Consider the following 17,496-nt stretch of genomic DNA (forward strand, 5'->3'; position numbering starts at 1 on the left):
AAAATGAGATCTGGGCTGGTCTCCTCCATAGCATGTCCTGTGACGAAGTCCCCTTGCACACCAGGTGCTACCTGTCCTGGTGTGCAAGGAGGAAAGATAGGAGAGCGGAGGAAAATGGAGAAACTCCAGAGAGCCACAGGCTCCATGCAGGAAACTTTTTGTCTCGGGAGGTGGGCCAGAAGCTGATACCTGTATACCACCGCATGTCAACTGACAGCCTGCTGCAGCGCATGCAGCATGGTGGCACTCAAAATGCGAATGAGTGCCTCAACTCCGTCATTTGGGCCCACTGTCCAAAAACAGTGTTTGTAGGTAAGAGTAGAGTTGAGGCAGCTGCAAGTATGGCCATTTCAACTTTTAAGACTCTGAGCACAGCTAAAAAGCTGAAAAGGCATCAGCAAGAGAGAGGTGAGGGGCCTACATATGGTGCAGGCATGGAGAGCTAGGCTTTCAACCCTCATGGGTGAACTTTGTGTTCCGATGGACATAGATGACTAGAGTTGCAGTTCTGATGATAAGTTTGTGTCTGTATTTGTGGTTCTCTGTGGTTAGTTGAAGGTCTTATTTGGCAATGTTGTTTTATTCAGTTGTCATTGTTCATGGTCTACATTGTTATAAACAATTACTTGGCCAGTTGTTTTGCTTGTTAGCAATGTTTTCATATAAAAATGTGTGGATTTTTACAATATAAATCTTTAAAGCCCGTTTTCTCAAAATGACTTTTCTCTCATACTCCAAGTCCGAAATCTCCACTTCAGTAGCACCTATATACACCAAACTTTCCAGTCTTGTACCTAGTTATATTATGAAGACAATTACAGAGGGATTTGTAAATATATTATTCCTAGCCTGATTTATATAACATTTTATTCCAAAAAACATGGCGAAAATACATTTTTTAAGGCTATTGACAGTATATTCTGATTTACAGGATAACAAAAGTAGATATCCATAAATCCCTCTGTAATTTTTTCCCCATCTAATATGTGAACACAATGAAAAAAGAATTTTGAACCTGGCTTTATCCAATTCTGAGATTTCGTTTTTTAAAATATATGCAAATTAGTGCATATTTAATTAGATAATGCCTAATTTGCATATTTAAACATAAAATTACAGAAACTTTGTAATACATTTTTTTCTCATCTTAATGTAGGTAATCAACTGGGAAAGTTTCATGGTGATATCTGCTAGTTAAAAATTTTACCCTATTCACCTGTAGTGTCTCGCCTTAAGGCATGAATTTTGAGACAAGTTGTCCTGGACAAGTTCAAACTCTTTCATAGAAGTTTCACCTCTAAAATCATCCCCTCTGAAGCAACACTTTTGTAATAAATTTACCGCCTTCGGTACATTTCAAGCCTATTACTGTCAGACTTCAAATTGTCTGCTGTGAGTAATGTTCCTGTTATTTTGTGTAATCCATTTTTGTGATTTGTTAAATCCCTATAAACCTTTATTGTGCAAAACGGAGTTATTTGCCAGTCACCCTACTGAAGGGCTATGTTTATATACTGCTGAGAAATGCATCAGCTTAATTATACAGGGCTTCATAAAGGCATCTCTCACAACCAATTTTACTTCCAAAAACTGACATTTCCATGTGAACTGTGTTATTCAGCCAGAAAAAAGTGCGTGTATGTGTGTGTGTATATATATATGTATGTATATATATGTATGTATATATATATATATGTATGTATATATATATATGTATGTGTATATATATATATATATATATATATGTGTATATATGTGTATATATATATATATGTGTATATATATATATATATGTGTATATATATATATATATGTATATATATGTATGTATATATATGTATGTATATATATGAATGATTGGATTGTGAAAAGTGTCTTGCGTAACACTTGAGTATGGAGTTTGGTGGGAGAGGTTGATTTGTGTGGTTTTGGAGTGGAGCGTATCCTGAGACCGTAAACGAGTGGAAGGAATGAGGCAGGGAGGTGTGGCAGAATGGGATTGTGGTGGAAAGATGAAGCGTCACATCTGTCATTTGGCTGTGTGGTTTACAGGGGCGTCCTTGCTCTCCTCTGGGCTGTTTTACAATGTTGTTTCTCTTTCTCCAAACGTATCCTTTGCTTTCCCCTTCCTCTCCCTTACCACTCTTCTCTCCATTTTAAAAACGGAATGATCTGCCCATTTGCAATCTTGTGGCAGTTGCACAAGTCTCATGATAGTCTTAATGTCTCCCACTGTGCCTGTAAACATACACTGATTTATAAACTAGTTACTCAAGAGCGTTTGCATGAAGTCAGTTTTATCATTTGCATTTTTAAATTTAATTTTAGTTTATAGTTTAAGTGTGGTTGTTCTTAATTACATTAACATTGTCATCAGCATTAATATCATTAATGTATTATTATTATTATTATTATTATTATTATTGTTTTATTATTATTAATATTAATAATAATCATTTTTTAGCAAAGATGCATTACATTAAACAAAGACATTTATAGACAAATTTCAAATGTCTCTGTCTTCAGATTGCAGAAAACACAAGGTTTCAGTATAACGCACACCCCTAGAATTGTCCCATGATTAAAGCAGTTTGTTCGCATTTTAGAAGTGTAATCTTAGTTACTCAGAATAAATCACTTTCATCAGTCAAGAAATGTTTGTGTGGAGCTTTAATGACAGGCCGGGGCGTAGCTGGTTCCTGTTTCAGGAAGAGGAAGAACATGGTAATGTAAACGAAAGTGTCTCCTATCTACAGGAAGGATGAAAAGGGATGAGAGGAGGGAAACCTCACTCTTTTCATGGAGGTGGGGGATTTTTTTTTTTTTTTTTTTTTTTTAGCTAGTGAAACCAGGTTTTGGGCTTTTTGGTGATTTAAAACGCAAAGTCCTCTTGTCTTCTCCCACTTTCTCTACTGTTTCATGGCAAGCATGATATATCCTAACCCTAACTTGGTATCTTGGGTGGTTTTTGCAGTGGTAAACAAGTAAAAATCGCAGCCGTCCAGAAGTGTGTGCTGTTACCTGCGCTCTGGCCAGTAAATGTTTTGCTGCCATGAGTTGTGCAGTGAAGCAGACATCATCAGCCTCAGCCATCGGCAGGAAATGATGCGTTTAGAGGCTGTTGGACATTTTCGTTTTGTCCCTGGAGTGTTTTAAGCGATTCAAAGAGTCGTCAGGAAGGTCACCGCGTGAGTTCGGAGGCATGACCGTGTGCTGCTGAGAACACATGGATAGGACTTACAGACTCTGTGCGATCAAGCATGTAAAAGCAAACAGACCAAATCAAATAAAATCCATTGGCGAACAGTGACCCTAGAGCACAAGGAATATGTATTTTAGAGATGAGGAAAATCTGAAGCAGATATGTTTATTCTGCTCACTCCAGATAATATCTTTCTTTATGAGAATAAACAGATGCGTTCTTGTTTTTATAGATCGCATGAAATCAACTTTAAGGCCATATGCTAAAAAATAATAATTTAATTTATTTAAATGTATTTATTTGTAAGGATCATGTGACATAATTCAGCTTTGCATCACGGGAATACTTTTTTTTTTTTTTTTTTTATACTTTTCAAATATCAAAATTGTGTTTTATTAAAGTATTGATTTAATTGGCCTTTTTAGTCTCTGGCTGAAATCAGTCATTATAAAAGAACTCCTGTGTTATGTCTAGGCCCCTATGAGTGTGTTATGACAAGTTTTTACACTTTTATTGGACTATAATAAGAGTGCCTATTAACTTCATCCCTTAATCTTTCTCTCATCTTTCTTCTTTGTTCTCCCCAGGCGTTGGCAGCAAATGCAGGTACCGGATTTGCCGTTGCGGAACCGCAGGTTGCCATGTTTTGCGGCAAGCTCAACATGCACATTAACATTCAGACTGGCCGCTGGGAGCCGGACCCTTCCGGATCCAAAACCTGCGTCGGAACCAAAGAAGGAGTGCTGCAATACTGTCAAGAGGTAAAGCAATGTTACACAACGTAAACATCCATTAAAATTCCTTTTTATATTCAGTCCTTGCAGGGAGTGAGCAGTTAGCCATCTAATTGAGCATCCACTTCACAGTATCATCAATTGCCGATTTAATAGAAATGCACTTGAAAATGCATAGATTGGGTTACATTTCACACTGACTTAAAACTAGCATTTTACTTTTTACTGTTTATTACATTATTATAAATGTTATAAATTACACTACTTTGGGGTCAGTTAGAATTTTATTAATTAATTTTTATTCAGCAGAAAAACTTAAAGGATCAAAAGTGACAGCAAGTTTATGAACATTTGTTACAAAAGATTTCTGTTTGGGAAAAAAAGCTGTTCTTTTGTTCTATTCATCAGAAAAATCCCCAAATAAATCTATCATGGTTTCCACCAATCATATGTACATATACGTATATACAGGTGCATCTCAATAAATTAATGTTGTGAAAAAGTAAAAAAAAAAAAATTCTTGTAAAAAGTGAAACTTTCATATATTTTAGATTCATTGCATGTAAAGTAAAACATTTAAATTTTTTTTTAATTTTGATGATTAGAGCTTACAGCTGATGAAAGTCAAAAATCAGTATCTCAAAATATTAGAATATTTACATTTGAGTTGTATACATGTATATGTATGTTTTTTTTTAATTGTAGTAATATTTAACAATATAAATGTTTTTGCTGTATTTGATTAAATAAATGCAGCTATTGAATGGGAAATTTAGTATTAAACAAAAATAAAAATGCAAATTGATGTTTTCCCCCTTTAATTTATTCCATTATTGCATTTAACTCTTTATATACTATTTTCAGACATTGGTGTCTCTTGCAATATTGCTGGTACTGCTGATTTATAAAAGCAATACCTCTCCTAACACACTGCACTCTAAAAGATCCTTTCCCACAACTATATTAAAAAACACTATTTGGTTAAAAATGTCAAATATTGCTCTCATCTGTCATATGACTGACTGCAAAAACAGCAATACCGTCCCTGTACATTTTGAGATTGCTTTTCATTGTCCTTTTAATGCATTTCAGGAGAGAGTAAATCTTGTGTTCGTTCCAGTATGTGAGCAGATGCCATCTGGAGATTGTGAAGCATGGATCACCGCTTACTGTACAGACTCAATCTCCGCTCTCTTGCCTTTTAGATGTATCCTGAGCTGCAAATCACAAATGTGGTAGAAGCCAACCAGCCAGTCAAGATCGAGAACTGGTGCAAGCAGGACAAGAAACAGTGCAAGGGCCACGCTCACATCGTGGTCCCCTACAAGTGCTTGGGTAAGTGATATTTGATTGACAGCTCTGTTGTCCTTTTTAAACGGCCAATTATCCAGAATGTCCCGTAGGGTTAAAGATGCCATTGTTGAACTGAGACATCTGAGAAGCCCTTCAAAGTGACAGGCGAAGACATTAAAGATAGATTCAGTCTCTGAACTGGAGCTCAGGTAGCTGTTTCTCATCTGTGATTGGCTACAGGCTCCAAAATATATTGCACAAATATGAAGAAATTATAAAACATTTAAGTGTTTTGTGACACTATTCTTCTACTCGTTGAAAAAGTACCTACAGTTTAATTTGTCACATGTCTTGAAAACAACTGAAAGTTCAGTTAGTGCTGCTGCTTATTACTCCTGAACACTGAAGGAAGATGGCAATGGGGCGAAAAGCCATTACGGTTTGGAGAACTTTATAGCAATAAAGCAAAATCCCATTTCCCCTTCCAGACAGAGGCTGGTGTAGATCCATTGGGCTGTGTGTGTTATTGTTTCTTATGCTGCAGAGGCAGCTACAATACATTGCCTCTCCTCCAGGAGTTTTCCCAGCAATTGCCAGTGGCAACTTGGTCACCCGAGTGGTTTAAACTGTCCGAGTTTGTAAACTCTCTTTAACACGCTCTCTTTCTTCAGTTTTTCTCTTTTTGCCTTGCTAACACTCTGGCTTATTGACTAGATGTTTGCAATGAGATATAGTTAACGTTAAAAGCACACGAATGGAGAATCTCTACATAATAATGTGACAACATCTTGAGATACTACTGTTCAAAAGTTTTGGGGTCAAAAAGACTTTGTGTTTTTATGTTCAACAAGGTAGAATTTATTTTATTTAAAATACAGGAAAACGGTAATATTCTGAAATTATTTCTTAGTTTTTGGAATTGGAAACCACTTTTTCTAATTTGAATATATGTAAAAATTTAATTTATGACGCAAAGCTGAATTTTCAGCATCATTATACCAGTCTTAAGTTGATTCACTACTCAAGAAATGTTTCTTATTATCAATGTTGAAAACGGTTAATGTTTTTGTGAAAACTGCGATACGTTATTTTCAGGATTCTTTGAATAAAAAGTTGAATTAGTAACATTTATTTGAAATAGTAATTGTAATTTTTTTTAATGTCTTTACTGTCACTTAAGATCAACTTAATGCTTCTTTAATAAATAAAAGGCATTAATTTATATATATATATATATATATATATATATATATATATATATATATATATATATATATATATATATATATATATATATATATATATATATATATATATATATATATATATATATATATATATATATATATATATATATATATATATATATATATATATATATATATATATATATATATATATATATATATATATATATATATATATATATATATATATATATATATAATGTGTGTGATATAAACCTGACCCAAACTTTCAAGCTGGACTATTCAGTAAACCATTTAGCAGTACTTTGCTTGCTTTATTTATGCCGTAATGCATGCTGGGAAACAGAACCAGAACCACAGAAATCAAACACGCACAGTGGGGTACACAAGTCAGTCCACACTGAAAACGGAGGTTTAAAAATCGTATTAAAACTTGGAAGTTCAAGATTGTAGGAAGAGGGAAAAAATAATATATCTTATTTACACTACTGTTATGCTGATAATACAATTATAACAGGAAATTTAAATGTTATATTTAAGTTAGAAAAATGCTAAATAACAGCCCTGTGACAAGTAGTTTTAGACTGTATATTAGTGTATTTGGTGAAATATTAAAAATGACCCCTGGAAAACTCAGTAATGCAAATATATTCATAAATACTACAGTCGAAGTCTACTCGACCACACATGAATAACTTCCCACTGTTACTACTTTTCTTAAATAAATGATTCCAGTCCCATATTTCCATTTGTTCTAAACCACGTAAGAACAATAACATTTATCTCATTGCGTCTCATCAGAGAAGCTGCTGTCTGCATGTCCGTGTCTTTTCCTCCTCTCCTCTCGTGTTTGTCCCTCTCTTGTAGGAGAGGATTGAGTTGTGGCTCTTTGCGAGCTGAAAAAAGCCATTAGCGCTGCCAGCCGACTGTGAAATGGGCAGACGGTCGGAGGCTTTCCAAGATGGCTGATTTTTGTTTTGTGTGTGTGTGTGTTTGAGCTGACGTGGCAGCTGTTGACTCTCATCACCTGATGTCGGCTGCTGTTTGATTGACAGGGTCGGGCGGACGACGCACTTTCAGTCCACTGCTTCCTGTGTCTCTTTCTCTTTGAATGACTGCTTGCCAATAGAATCTCATGGTCTGAAGGAACCTAAAGCTGTTTTAGTCAGCCTATAGCAGCACCACACTGTTCCATCAACAACTTTCTCTACTTATGAGTCACGATGGAAACTGTTTTATTCATCTGAAGTGGAGCGTGCAAATTGGCTGAAGATAAAAACCGAAAAATAAAACCGCAGCAAAACCCATAACAAAAGCAGAATTTTTTTTTTTGTACATAACATAAATTACTGCATTGCTTTGTAGTAGCTAGGATTTTTTTGGGTGGCTGCTATAGCTTTACTTCTGATGTTTTACTGTCCAGATCTCAGTAACAGCACATTTCTTGTTAAAAATCACAGGAATTGAAAAGTTTGATCATTCGTGTCTGAGAAACAAATTATGCTGGACAATTTATGGACTCATGTTTAATGCATACTCATAACCCTAACCAAAATATGAAAAGTATTGATGTTTGCCTTGACGAATGGTGCTAAAATGTGGGTGTTTCTGGCCGCAGTTGATGGGGGTTTCTGCTGCAAAGCAGTCAAGGACTAGGGTGTATTCTGTGTCTGGAAAAGCAGCCCCTGGTGTTTAAGGAGATTTTCTTCTTTAGGTGCATTTGTATCCTTGAATTGAATCGGTACATCAGCAAGACTCGCTCGTGTTCTGACTCACCTTGTCTTCTCACCTCTCTGCTTCCTCTGGGGTTTAACCGCTGTTATTAATGAGGAGGTTTCATTGTGATTCAGCAACATTCTGGCCTCTGGAGTTTAATTAAGGAGAGTGATTTGTTTTGGTGGTGTAATGCAGTGAAATGGGCAGCTCGTCTGTCTCTCTCTGTCTCTCACTGCAGCGTAAACCTCAAAGAAATCTGCAAATATGCTTGGGCTTGATCTTTGAGGATTATGCAGTATTGTAGTTTGTACTTCCAAGCAGTTGCATTCCTTTAAAAAATATCTGATGCATGCTCTTAAAAATATTTTTAAAATTGTCGTCATTTACTCATCCTCATGGCGTTCCAAATCTATATGACGTAAGAAGAGGAAATGTACATGCTGCAATTTTCAATAGAGTGGAAGCACAGTGATCAGGCAGCCAAGCTCTTAAAAGGGCCAAAAAAAGTATGAAATGTATAAGTAGTCCATACTTGTGCACTATATAAGTCTCCAAAGCCATGCAATAGTTTTGTTAGTTGTTGTTAGGTCATTATTGCATGTGCATTTGCCAGGGTTGATAGTAGTAGTACCAAACACAATTGTATCACACTGCTCTCTGTTGTATTTACATTAAAGTTAAAGTATGTGCAAAACTGTATGGAAAAGAGCAGCATGTTTCTTCAAAACATCTCTTTTTACATTTCGTGAAAGTCCTATGATATTACAAATCCACAAGTCATTCATAAAACTTTGAAGAAATCTGAGAGTAACTCCAAAATTTAGATTCTTTAAAAAGTTCATAAAGGTTAAAAAATCAAGACTTTATAGCTTTGATTTTATTTAGATTTCCTTGATCTTTTTGGCTTTAGTTTCCTCAAACGAAATGGAGAGCGCTTGAGATCAGGAGGTTTATATGACCGCAGTAATTACATCTGCGAGTGAATGTTAAGAGTTTTCAGAGCTATTCTGGTCAACTGAGAGCAGGGCTCATATTTGACCATTAGTTCTTTACTTTCAAACACTGGCTTGATTCATTTCAGCCTACGTTAACTCCTAATGGGCAGTCAGCAGACGTTTTCCAGTATTTAGTTTGGGTTTGTTTAGCTGCTGACAGTTTCATCCTTTAGCCTTAATAGTCTTGAATGATACCAAGACAAGGTAGTGCTGAGATAAACGGCTCTTTAGCAGAGAAGATTGTGCTAAATCAACAGCAGCTGTGCTCCACAGAAACATCAGCAGTGTTCAGCTCTTCAAAGGTTACACTGGTTCAAAAAAGAAAATGATCTAGACCAGGGGCGCGTCAAGTGATCACAAGTGAGACTATGGGTGCTCTAAATCGGGAACAAAGTGTCAAAAACAAAAAGTGGATTCCGTTTGAAAAACAAAAGAAAAACTTTGCTTGGATGTGGATAATTTTTATTTTTTTTTGTTTTTTTTCAATGGAATCCACTTTTTGTTTTTGTTACACTGGTTCATTTGATGCTAGTGTTTCTGAAAACACGGGAATGCGGGCAGATTCCATCCTGGCCGAAGAGTCTAGTAGGTACAACCAGAGATACAAACACAAAGAACAGGGGAAAATTCGTTTTAGAGAGATTATACTGCGTTTAATGTGTAATAGCCATAAATCTTTGATGCAGGACTGGGACAGAGCAGAGGAACTGGGCTATGAACTAAGAAGTTGAAAGCAGCTGGCCTCAATCCTTTTGTGTTGTTTTTCTTCATAGCTTTTTTTTCTCCCTTTGTCTCTTTCTAACTAACTGTAACATGCTTCTTTTTCCAGCTTTTGTTGGATCAGCTAAGAGTTTTTTGATCATGTCATCAGCCTGCAGTTTGCCTTCACAAGTCAAGCGCTTAGTCGAATTCATGCACAGTTGTTTAATATGAAATGGAAAATCGGGGATTACATGATCGCACAAATGAGTCATTCCACGTGCCTTCCTGCTTTTTGGGATTGAAAAGCTTCTTTACATGCTTTTCATCAGTGTCACTCTCTGGCCAAAATATATGAAATCATCAAAGGAATAATTAATCCAACAATAAAAACGTATTTGTTTATCATCATCGTTCCAAACCTGTTTGCTATTATTTGATCAATGGAAAATAAAATGAGAAATCTTGAAGCATCTTCTCAGTTCTTTTCCATGCATTGAGTGTCATACTTCATTCAGCATCTTTAAATGTTTTGTTCTGTTCTGCTTCAAACACCTCCAGAGAAACAGTGAAGCTTGCACAGTGCTTCAACAAGCAATTTCTGCTGATTTTTAGAGAACGGTGACCTTCAAAATTCTTATGACTTCAAAAGACTTTTGAAGCGCACAAATTGTAAAAAAAAAAGAAAAAAAAGTGTTGGTTTTTGGTTATTGGCATTGTGGGTCAAATTAAACATGATGCTATGTAATAGTGTAGAATCCTGCACGCTTTGAAATGCTGTATAATGTCTGTGGTTTTGCTTTGTATTTAGTAGACTATAGTAGGTGTCACACAGTGGCAACTTTTGTATTTTTAGTATTCGGTAAGCAGTGTATTTTTTCCATTTCCTGGCTGGTAGTTTTGTTGTTTGGTTGTAGAAGCAGAATACTGCACTTCTCTGCCTCACTGCCTCGCTCTTCACAGGATATCAATGCGATACCCCATTTATTCCAGTTGAGCAGCAGCGTGCAGTGCTTCCGATGCTGTCAGGACTTATTTTCTGCTTTTTCTACCGCAGCTGTAAAATAAATAATGTAATTGCTGAATCACCCACACGCTTTTTCAGCAAAGCAGATTGTGTTGTGAACATTCTGGGTTCAATACAAGTTAAGCTTTATCTGTGACATGCTGTTGATTGCCACTGAAGATAATTTTGACGCACCCCTCAGCTTGTAAAAAACAAGCAAAAATCGTTTCCATTAATGCGCTTATAATGGAAACCTATGGGACAAGGCATAAAATACACTTTAATGTAGAACCACTACTGAAGCTATGCTATATAATCTTGTCTGTTTAAACTGTCATGAATTTTTAAAGCCAGTAATCCTATTAACCTTACAAGCAAAGTTGCTGCAAAATAGTTTTTTTTCCGTGATAATCAACAGTTGTGTTGTTTTGAATATATAACATTCATCTACACATCTCAATAGAGAGCAGGTTTTTTTTGAAGCGATGCAGTATTTCATAATGTGACTTGGTTATGGCCCTATGAAATCTGTTTTTTTTTTTTTTTTTTTTTTTTTCCCGTTTAAATTTCAATGGTTAAATTTAATAATCAAAATGGTCTAATTTAATTGAAATCATGAAATTTAGACAATTTAGCAACAATTTAGTAAATGCTAATTTAAAGAAGAAAAAAGTTTGGTCACACTTTATATTAGGTGGCCTTAACTACTATGTACTTAAATAAAAAAATAAGTACAATGTACTTATTGTGCTCATATTGTATTGCAACACACTATTGCTGCTATTGAGGTGGGATACGGGTAAGGTTAGGGACAGGTTTGGTGGTATGGGTAGGTTTAAGGGTGGGTTAAGGTGTAAGGGATGGGTTAAAAGTGTAATTATAAATGTAATTACAGAAATTAGTTTTAGATGTAACTACATATAGGCATTTTTAAAAATATAAGTACAATGTAAGAACATGTATGCACACAATAAGTGCATCGTACCAAATGATTAATTTCAATGTAAGTACATAGTAGTTAAGGCCACCTAATATAAAGTGGGACCAAAAGTTTTAAAAAATTAAGGATGGCAAGAAATCAATTTTATTTATTTATTACTTTTTTTCTTCCAAAATTCTGTCTCTTCATTCTTCTGGGGTCGGTTTTAATGCTTCAGGTACATTTAGTTAATCAAAAAGCATGTCTGATCAAATTCATAGGACTTTAACAATGTTGGCTACTAAAAATATATACTATTATTACTTTGAGAACTACATTCTTTTGTAGAATATTACTGCATTTTGTCTCAATTTCAAGTTAAACCAAATATTTATTTTTGCAGGTTATCATGAAAACCTTTTTGAGTTTCTGTGTGTGGGTATATGACAATAGTTTGTCAAATTAATTGATGAAATACTTGACGTGACTCCTAGAGCAGCTCTGGAGATGAAGTTTGTGTTCATATTCATGTCCAATAGTATTTTTGCAGTTCATTATTCACAAACCCAAGCCTATATCGCCATTTGATCAAGAGCACAGCCCTGCATTTTAATTTATTCATCCAGAATTTGCCAAATACCAAGACAGTCCATATTATACAGTCAGTTCCCTTTTTTAAAAATGGATTCTGTAATTTCTTCCACGTTTTCTTCCTAAAGGAAATCATAGGGCCCTAAATAGTGTTTGGCAGTAGTTGTTGAATGAGCTGTGGTGAGTAAGACTATGTGTTGAGTCATTCAGGTTAGATGCTGTTTTCAGTTATGTAAGGACTTTAGTTAGTTTGGCCCCTGAGGACTCATGGGACGAGTTTTTGGCAAGAATGCGTGTGTGAGTTTGTATGGCGAGGAGAGGCTGTGGTTCGTACAACAGATGTGTTCTCTGCTATTTCCAGTTCTTTCCTCCAAACCCTCTCATTTTCCAAAACACTGGCCTTTTCTTTCTCTCCTGTCCGCCTTTCCTCGGCTCTCTGTACTCTGGCTGATTTGGCCCTAGGCCTGTTTTGTGGTAATGGCTAAATGAGCAGTTTGTGGACTGTCACAATCCTCTTCTATTGTGAACAGGCCTTCTGGTCATTAAAGGATTCAATCTCTGTTTCTCTCGTTCAGGCTTAAAGGTCAGATTGGCCTCCCAGCTGTCCTGAAATCAGCTCTGTAATAACTCTCCTGCATATGGCATCTGAGCTTCTCAGCTGTCACTCACTCGTTCACACGCTTCTTTTACGGTTTAATTTGCACATTAATCCTTGTTTAGTAAGAATTAATAAATTGAATAAATAAGATGAAAAATATATTGCATCAAAAAAACACTGTTTGGAAAATCATTTCAGCTGATGTTTTCGGGGATTAACTTCTAGGGCTGGGCCAAAAAATTATTTTTCCAATTTATTATTTATTTTTTTAAATGACGTCGATTCAATATTGATCCTCAAAAGCCACAAATTGATCTGTCCTGGTATTTATTTCAGCAAACTAAATCCCGTCAAAAAAGTGTGGTTTAACGTGAAGAAACTGTGACAGAAATATATTACTATTGTGCAGTCTTAAGACTTGATGTAACAATAATACTAGTACTACTAATAAATATTAATAACTTTTATTTTTTTAAAGAAATCGCATTTGTTTTCTTTTTAATTAACAGTAAAGCTCTGTTGTGCGGTACTTTGTTTGCAAAAAATAAAAGGGTTTAATTTTCATTTAATTAGGATAAATTAAACTAATGTTTTATGCCTGGATTTGATTACTAGAAAATTAAAGAAACATTTTATAGGGCCCTAATATTGTTTAAAAAATAGGCCCCTATACAAAAAAAGAATAGGTTTAAAATAAGGTCTATGGCTCTTAATTTCTTTAATTCAACATTTGTAAACCGATGTTTACTTTTTTCATTTTTAAGAAATATCAATAGCAGTTGTATTAACTATATTCACTGAAATAAAAAAATCGAGAATCGAATCCGAATCGAATAGGGACATCTAAATTGATACGCAGCCCTATTAAAAAAAAACTACACTACAATAATATGGTTGTAATAGTAATATTGAGTTAATATTAACAAACTTAAGCCCAGTTATGATGAGAAAATGAGAGATTCGCCTGTTTTTGCCGGCCATAATTTTAGTGCATTCTTACTAGGGCTTTTTAATTAATCGAAATAAAACCGAAATCATGAGATCGTTTTGTACAATTACTAAATCAAAAGCTGAGTGTATTTAATTAAATAAATGTCATGTTTTTCATAGTGAAACTCTGCACTGTTCATTCTTTAAGTATTAGTGTTATTTTTCTTAAACACTCAATTTAGTGGAATACTACAATAGTAATTTAATTTGAGTAATTTTGTTTTATTTAATATATATTAAAATATAATTGTCTAATATATTGTCTTATTATTTTAAATAATTATTGTATAGCCATATTGATACTGTATATAATCACAAAATTCTGCAGCCCTACAAGCAAGCACAGCAAACTTTTTTTTTTGTCATATTTTAAAATCGCAATCACAATTTTTATCAGAAAATTGATTTTTGCCCTCCAAATTGTGCAGCCCAAAATCCTACTAATTAAGTATTGTCAGGTTTTTCTATGCTCCTGATATTTTATTGTTCAGACAAATAGATAGTCCCGCCCCAAACCTACATCACTGGTTGAGCCAGATCAGAGGAAAGTTTCTTAGTACCACCACGGTCAAACTCCCCAGAAATCTTAAACTCCTTCAAGAAGGCAATGAGACCTCCTGCTGTAGTCTCTGTGTCTCTGCTGTGAACGGGGTGGTCTGTGTGCACCAGATCTTTGTTCTGTCTCCTGGTACTGACCAGATGTCTGTTCAGATGTCACTTGCCCTATTTGTAATATGCTCATTATAGAATGCAAAAGACCATGTGTTGATGACTTATTGAGCTGTTGTCTTTTGCTGTCCCAAATTTACAATTCTGTTTTGTTCGAGTGGGTGTTAGATGTATTGCTGTTTGCATTGTCCCAGCTGCATAATATTAAAGCCTCAGCTTTGCCAGTAATCTGCGTGTTGTGTGTTTGTATGTTTTCAGTTGGGGAATTTGTGAGTGACGTCCTCCTGGTGCCAGAGAAGTGTAAATTCTTCCATAAGGAGCGTATGGACATGTGCGTGAGTCATCAGCAGTGGCACGGTGTGGCCAAAGAGGTGAGATATCAGCGTCCAGCATCCAGTGCCACATACAGACACAAACTGACACAAATCAGATACAGCGCAACAAGTAATGCAAAGATGCTACCAGCGCAACAGAATAGAAATCTAATATGCAGCTTTGTAAAACCAGCTTTTAGACCAATGAGAGATATACGAGATATTCAACAGATATAGGGAATACAAAAGATTCAGAAGGAGCCAAATCAGTTTGAAATGTAAAATCTATAAACTGAATTTCGAAAAACACAATTAGATCTGGATTCCATTTAATGGTTTAGTTAAATTGGAATAATCAGAAAGCATGTCTAATCAAATAGATTAATAAAATATTGATGATAACTAATATATATATTTTTTTTTTATTTGTTTGTTTTACAAAAATAGTGCTTTTAGAAATAGTGCCCTTTCTCAGAATTGTGATTCCTTGAATTCAGTCGATTGTGTTTCCGCAGTTCAGTCTGTTTTCAGCATCACAGAAATCATAGGACCCTGCAGAACATGGCTTTGACTGTGATTTTCATCTATACTCTGATTGACATCTGTGCCATCCTTGTTAAAATCAGTGGCTTTTAGTGTAGAATGGAGTGTCTCGCTCCTGCTCCTGCTGAATGCTTGAGTCCTCACATTTCACTCTGATAATTGGATAAGCCAAGCTGCTGTAATACTGCTAATCCCTAAACTTCTACCACCTCACACACACATGCACCGCTCTCCAAATCTGCTACTGAACAGTTCGTTTTACACTCGCTCACAACTCATGAATGCTACTTTGCTTCTGCCTCTCTTATTTTATTAACCACCTTTCCAGTTTCCCTGCCGTCTGTGCTGTCTTTTCTAATTGCTGGCGCGTCCACCCCCTCAGTCCTGATTCAGCTTGAATCTTCCACACTTTGAGTTTTTGTATAGCATTTTCACAGTTTTGGCTGTGACAACTGCATTCATTTGCAGGCTTAAGTTCTTCAAGTTTTCGTTCTTTCTGTGTGTGAAGGATAAAGTAACTCCTATCCTGAGCTTGCATAACTTGGGGTCACTTACTAACTGGAAGTTTATGATGATGTGTTGCCAAAATGGCAAAACAATAGAATAGAAAAAAAACGGAGAATCTCTTCGTAATGAGGCATCGACATTTTAAGACACTCATGCACTAAAGTTAAAGTTTGGGGTCAGTAAGATTTTTTTTTTTTTTTTTTTTAAGTCTCTTATGCTCACCTTTATTTTATGGGTGCATTTATTTGATTAAAAAATATAGTATGAATTAACAAATTATTACAATAGAATTCACCTGCTTTCTATTTTAATAGATTATAAAAAGTAATAAATTCCTGTGATAAATGATCCTTTAGAAATCAGAAATTCTGCTGATATGCTATTCAGTAATTATTGGTCCTCAATTATTAATAAAAGTGCTTATTAATGTTGAAAACCATGTTTTTGCTGCTTAATATTTTTGTGGAAATGGTGCAACTTTTTTGATGGATAGGATTATTTGATGAATAGAAAGTTACAAGGAAAGAATTTATATTTAATATCTAATAGAATTTATTTTGTAACAATTATAAGCCTTTGCTGTCACTTTTGCTTCATAACCAATTTAATGCATTCTTGCTGAATTAATAAAAACTAGTTAGTGTATCATTCTTGCTTAAAATTCATGGTTTATATATTCAATGGTCATATGGTGATGCTAATCTTGTGAAATTTAATCATTCACAAATGAAATGCACTTAATCTTGATTTATTAATTTTTTTCTGTACTTTTTATGACATTTTCTATATTTATTTTCATTAATTCTCAGCGTGTGCGTACTGAAAGCATCTGCGTGCGCTGACTCTACTGATCCTGGGACAGACATTTAAGAGCTCTGCTGAATTTCTTTGGGCTGTTCTTACACAGCAGACTGGCCTTTCAAAGCACATTTGCTCTAATTGAATGGGATTTCTTGACTCTCTGTGTGTCTATCTCTCTGTAGGCCTGCTCTAAGGGGAACATGGTCCTGCACAGCTACGGCATGCTGCTGCCCTGTGGCATCGATAAGTTCCACGGCACTGAATACGTCTGCTGCCCGTCTACTCGTCCTGAAGAGCCCGCACCTCCAGCTTCACCCTCTAAAGAGCTAGATGATGAGGATGAAGACGAGGATGAGGAGGTGGATGAGCCTGTCATTGAGGATGAGGATGATGATGAAGCAGTAGAGGAGAGGTAATGCAGTGCACGTGATTATCACGGATGATGACTGTAATAAGGATAAAGTTTTAAATCATTCTAAATATAAAAGCGTAGCAGAGTCTATACCACAACTACAGGAATAACAACACCGGGGAACAATATCTTTGGAATCACTCTCAGAACGATTTTATCCACCTGATCGATAAAAATGGGCATAAAAGTCTGCCTTTTATTTACCACAATTTCAGTTAAGTTGCCACAATTTACCTTGAACTAAGAAGAAAACAATATCATAATTTCTGTTCAAATTAAAATGCATTTTACATTTAGAT

General features: G+C 35.3%; 1 protein-coding gene across 7 annotated transcripts in view; it reads left to right on the plus strand.

The window, feature by feature from the left end:
* LOC306843281 (amyloid beta precursor like protein 2-like) overlaps nt 1-17,496 on the plus strand; it is an 81,609-nt gene that overhangs the window by 38,126 nt on the left and 25,987 nt on the right. For all 7 annotated transcript variants that reach the window (XM_079374658.1, XM_079374657.1, XM_079374659.1 and 4 more), the window contains exons 2-5: nt 3,790-3,963; nt 5,142-5,271; nt 14,879-14,991; nt 16,968-17,197. In XM_079374658.1, the coding sequence (XP_079230784.1) occupies nt 3,790-3,963; nt 5,142-5,271; nt 14,879-14,991; nt 16,968-17,197 (647 nt within the window). The remainder of the gene's footprint in view (nt 1-3,789; nt 3,964-5,141; nt 5,272-14,878; nt 14,992-16,967; nt 17,198-17,496) is intronic.

Source organism: Barbus barbus (assembly GCF_936440315.1).
Source record: "Barbus barbus genome assembly, chromosome: 23".
Classification (NCBI taxonomy): Eukaryota; Metazoa; Chordata; class Actinopteri; order Cypriniformes; family Cyprinidae; genus Barbus; species Barbus barbus.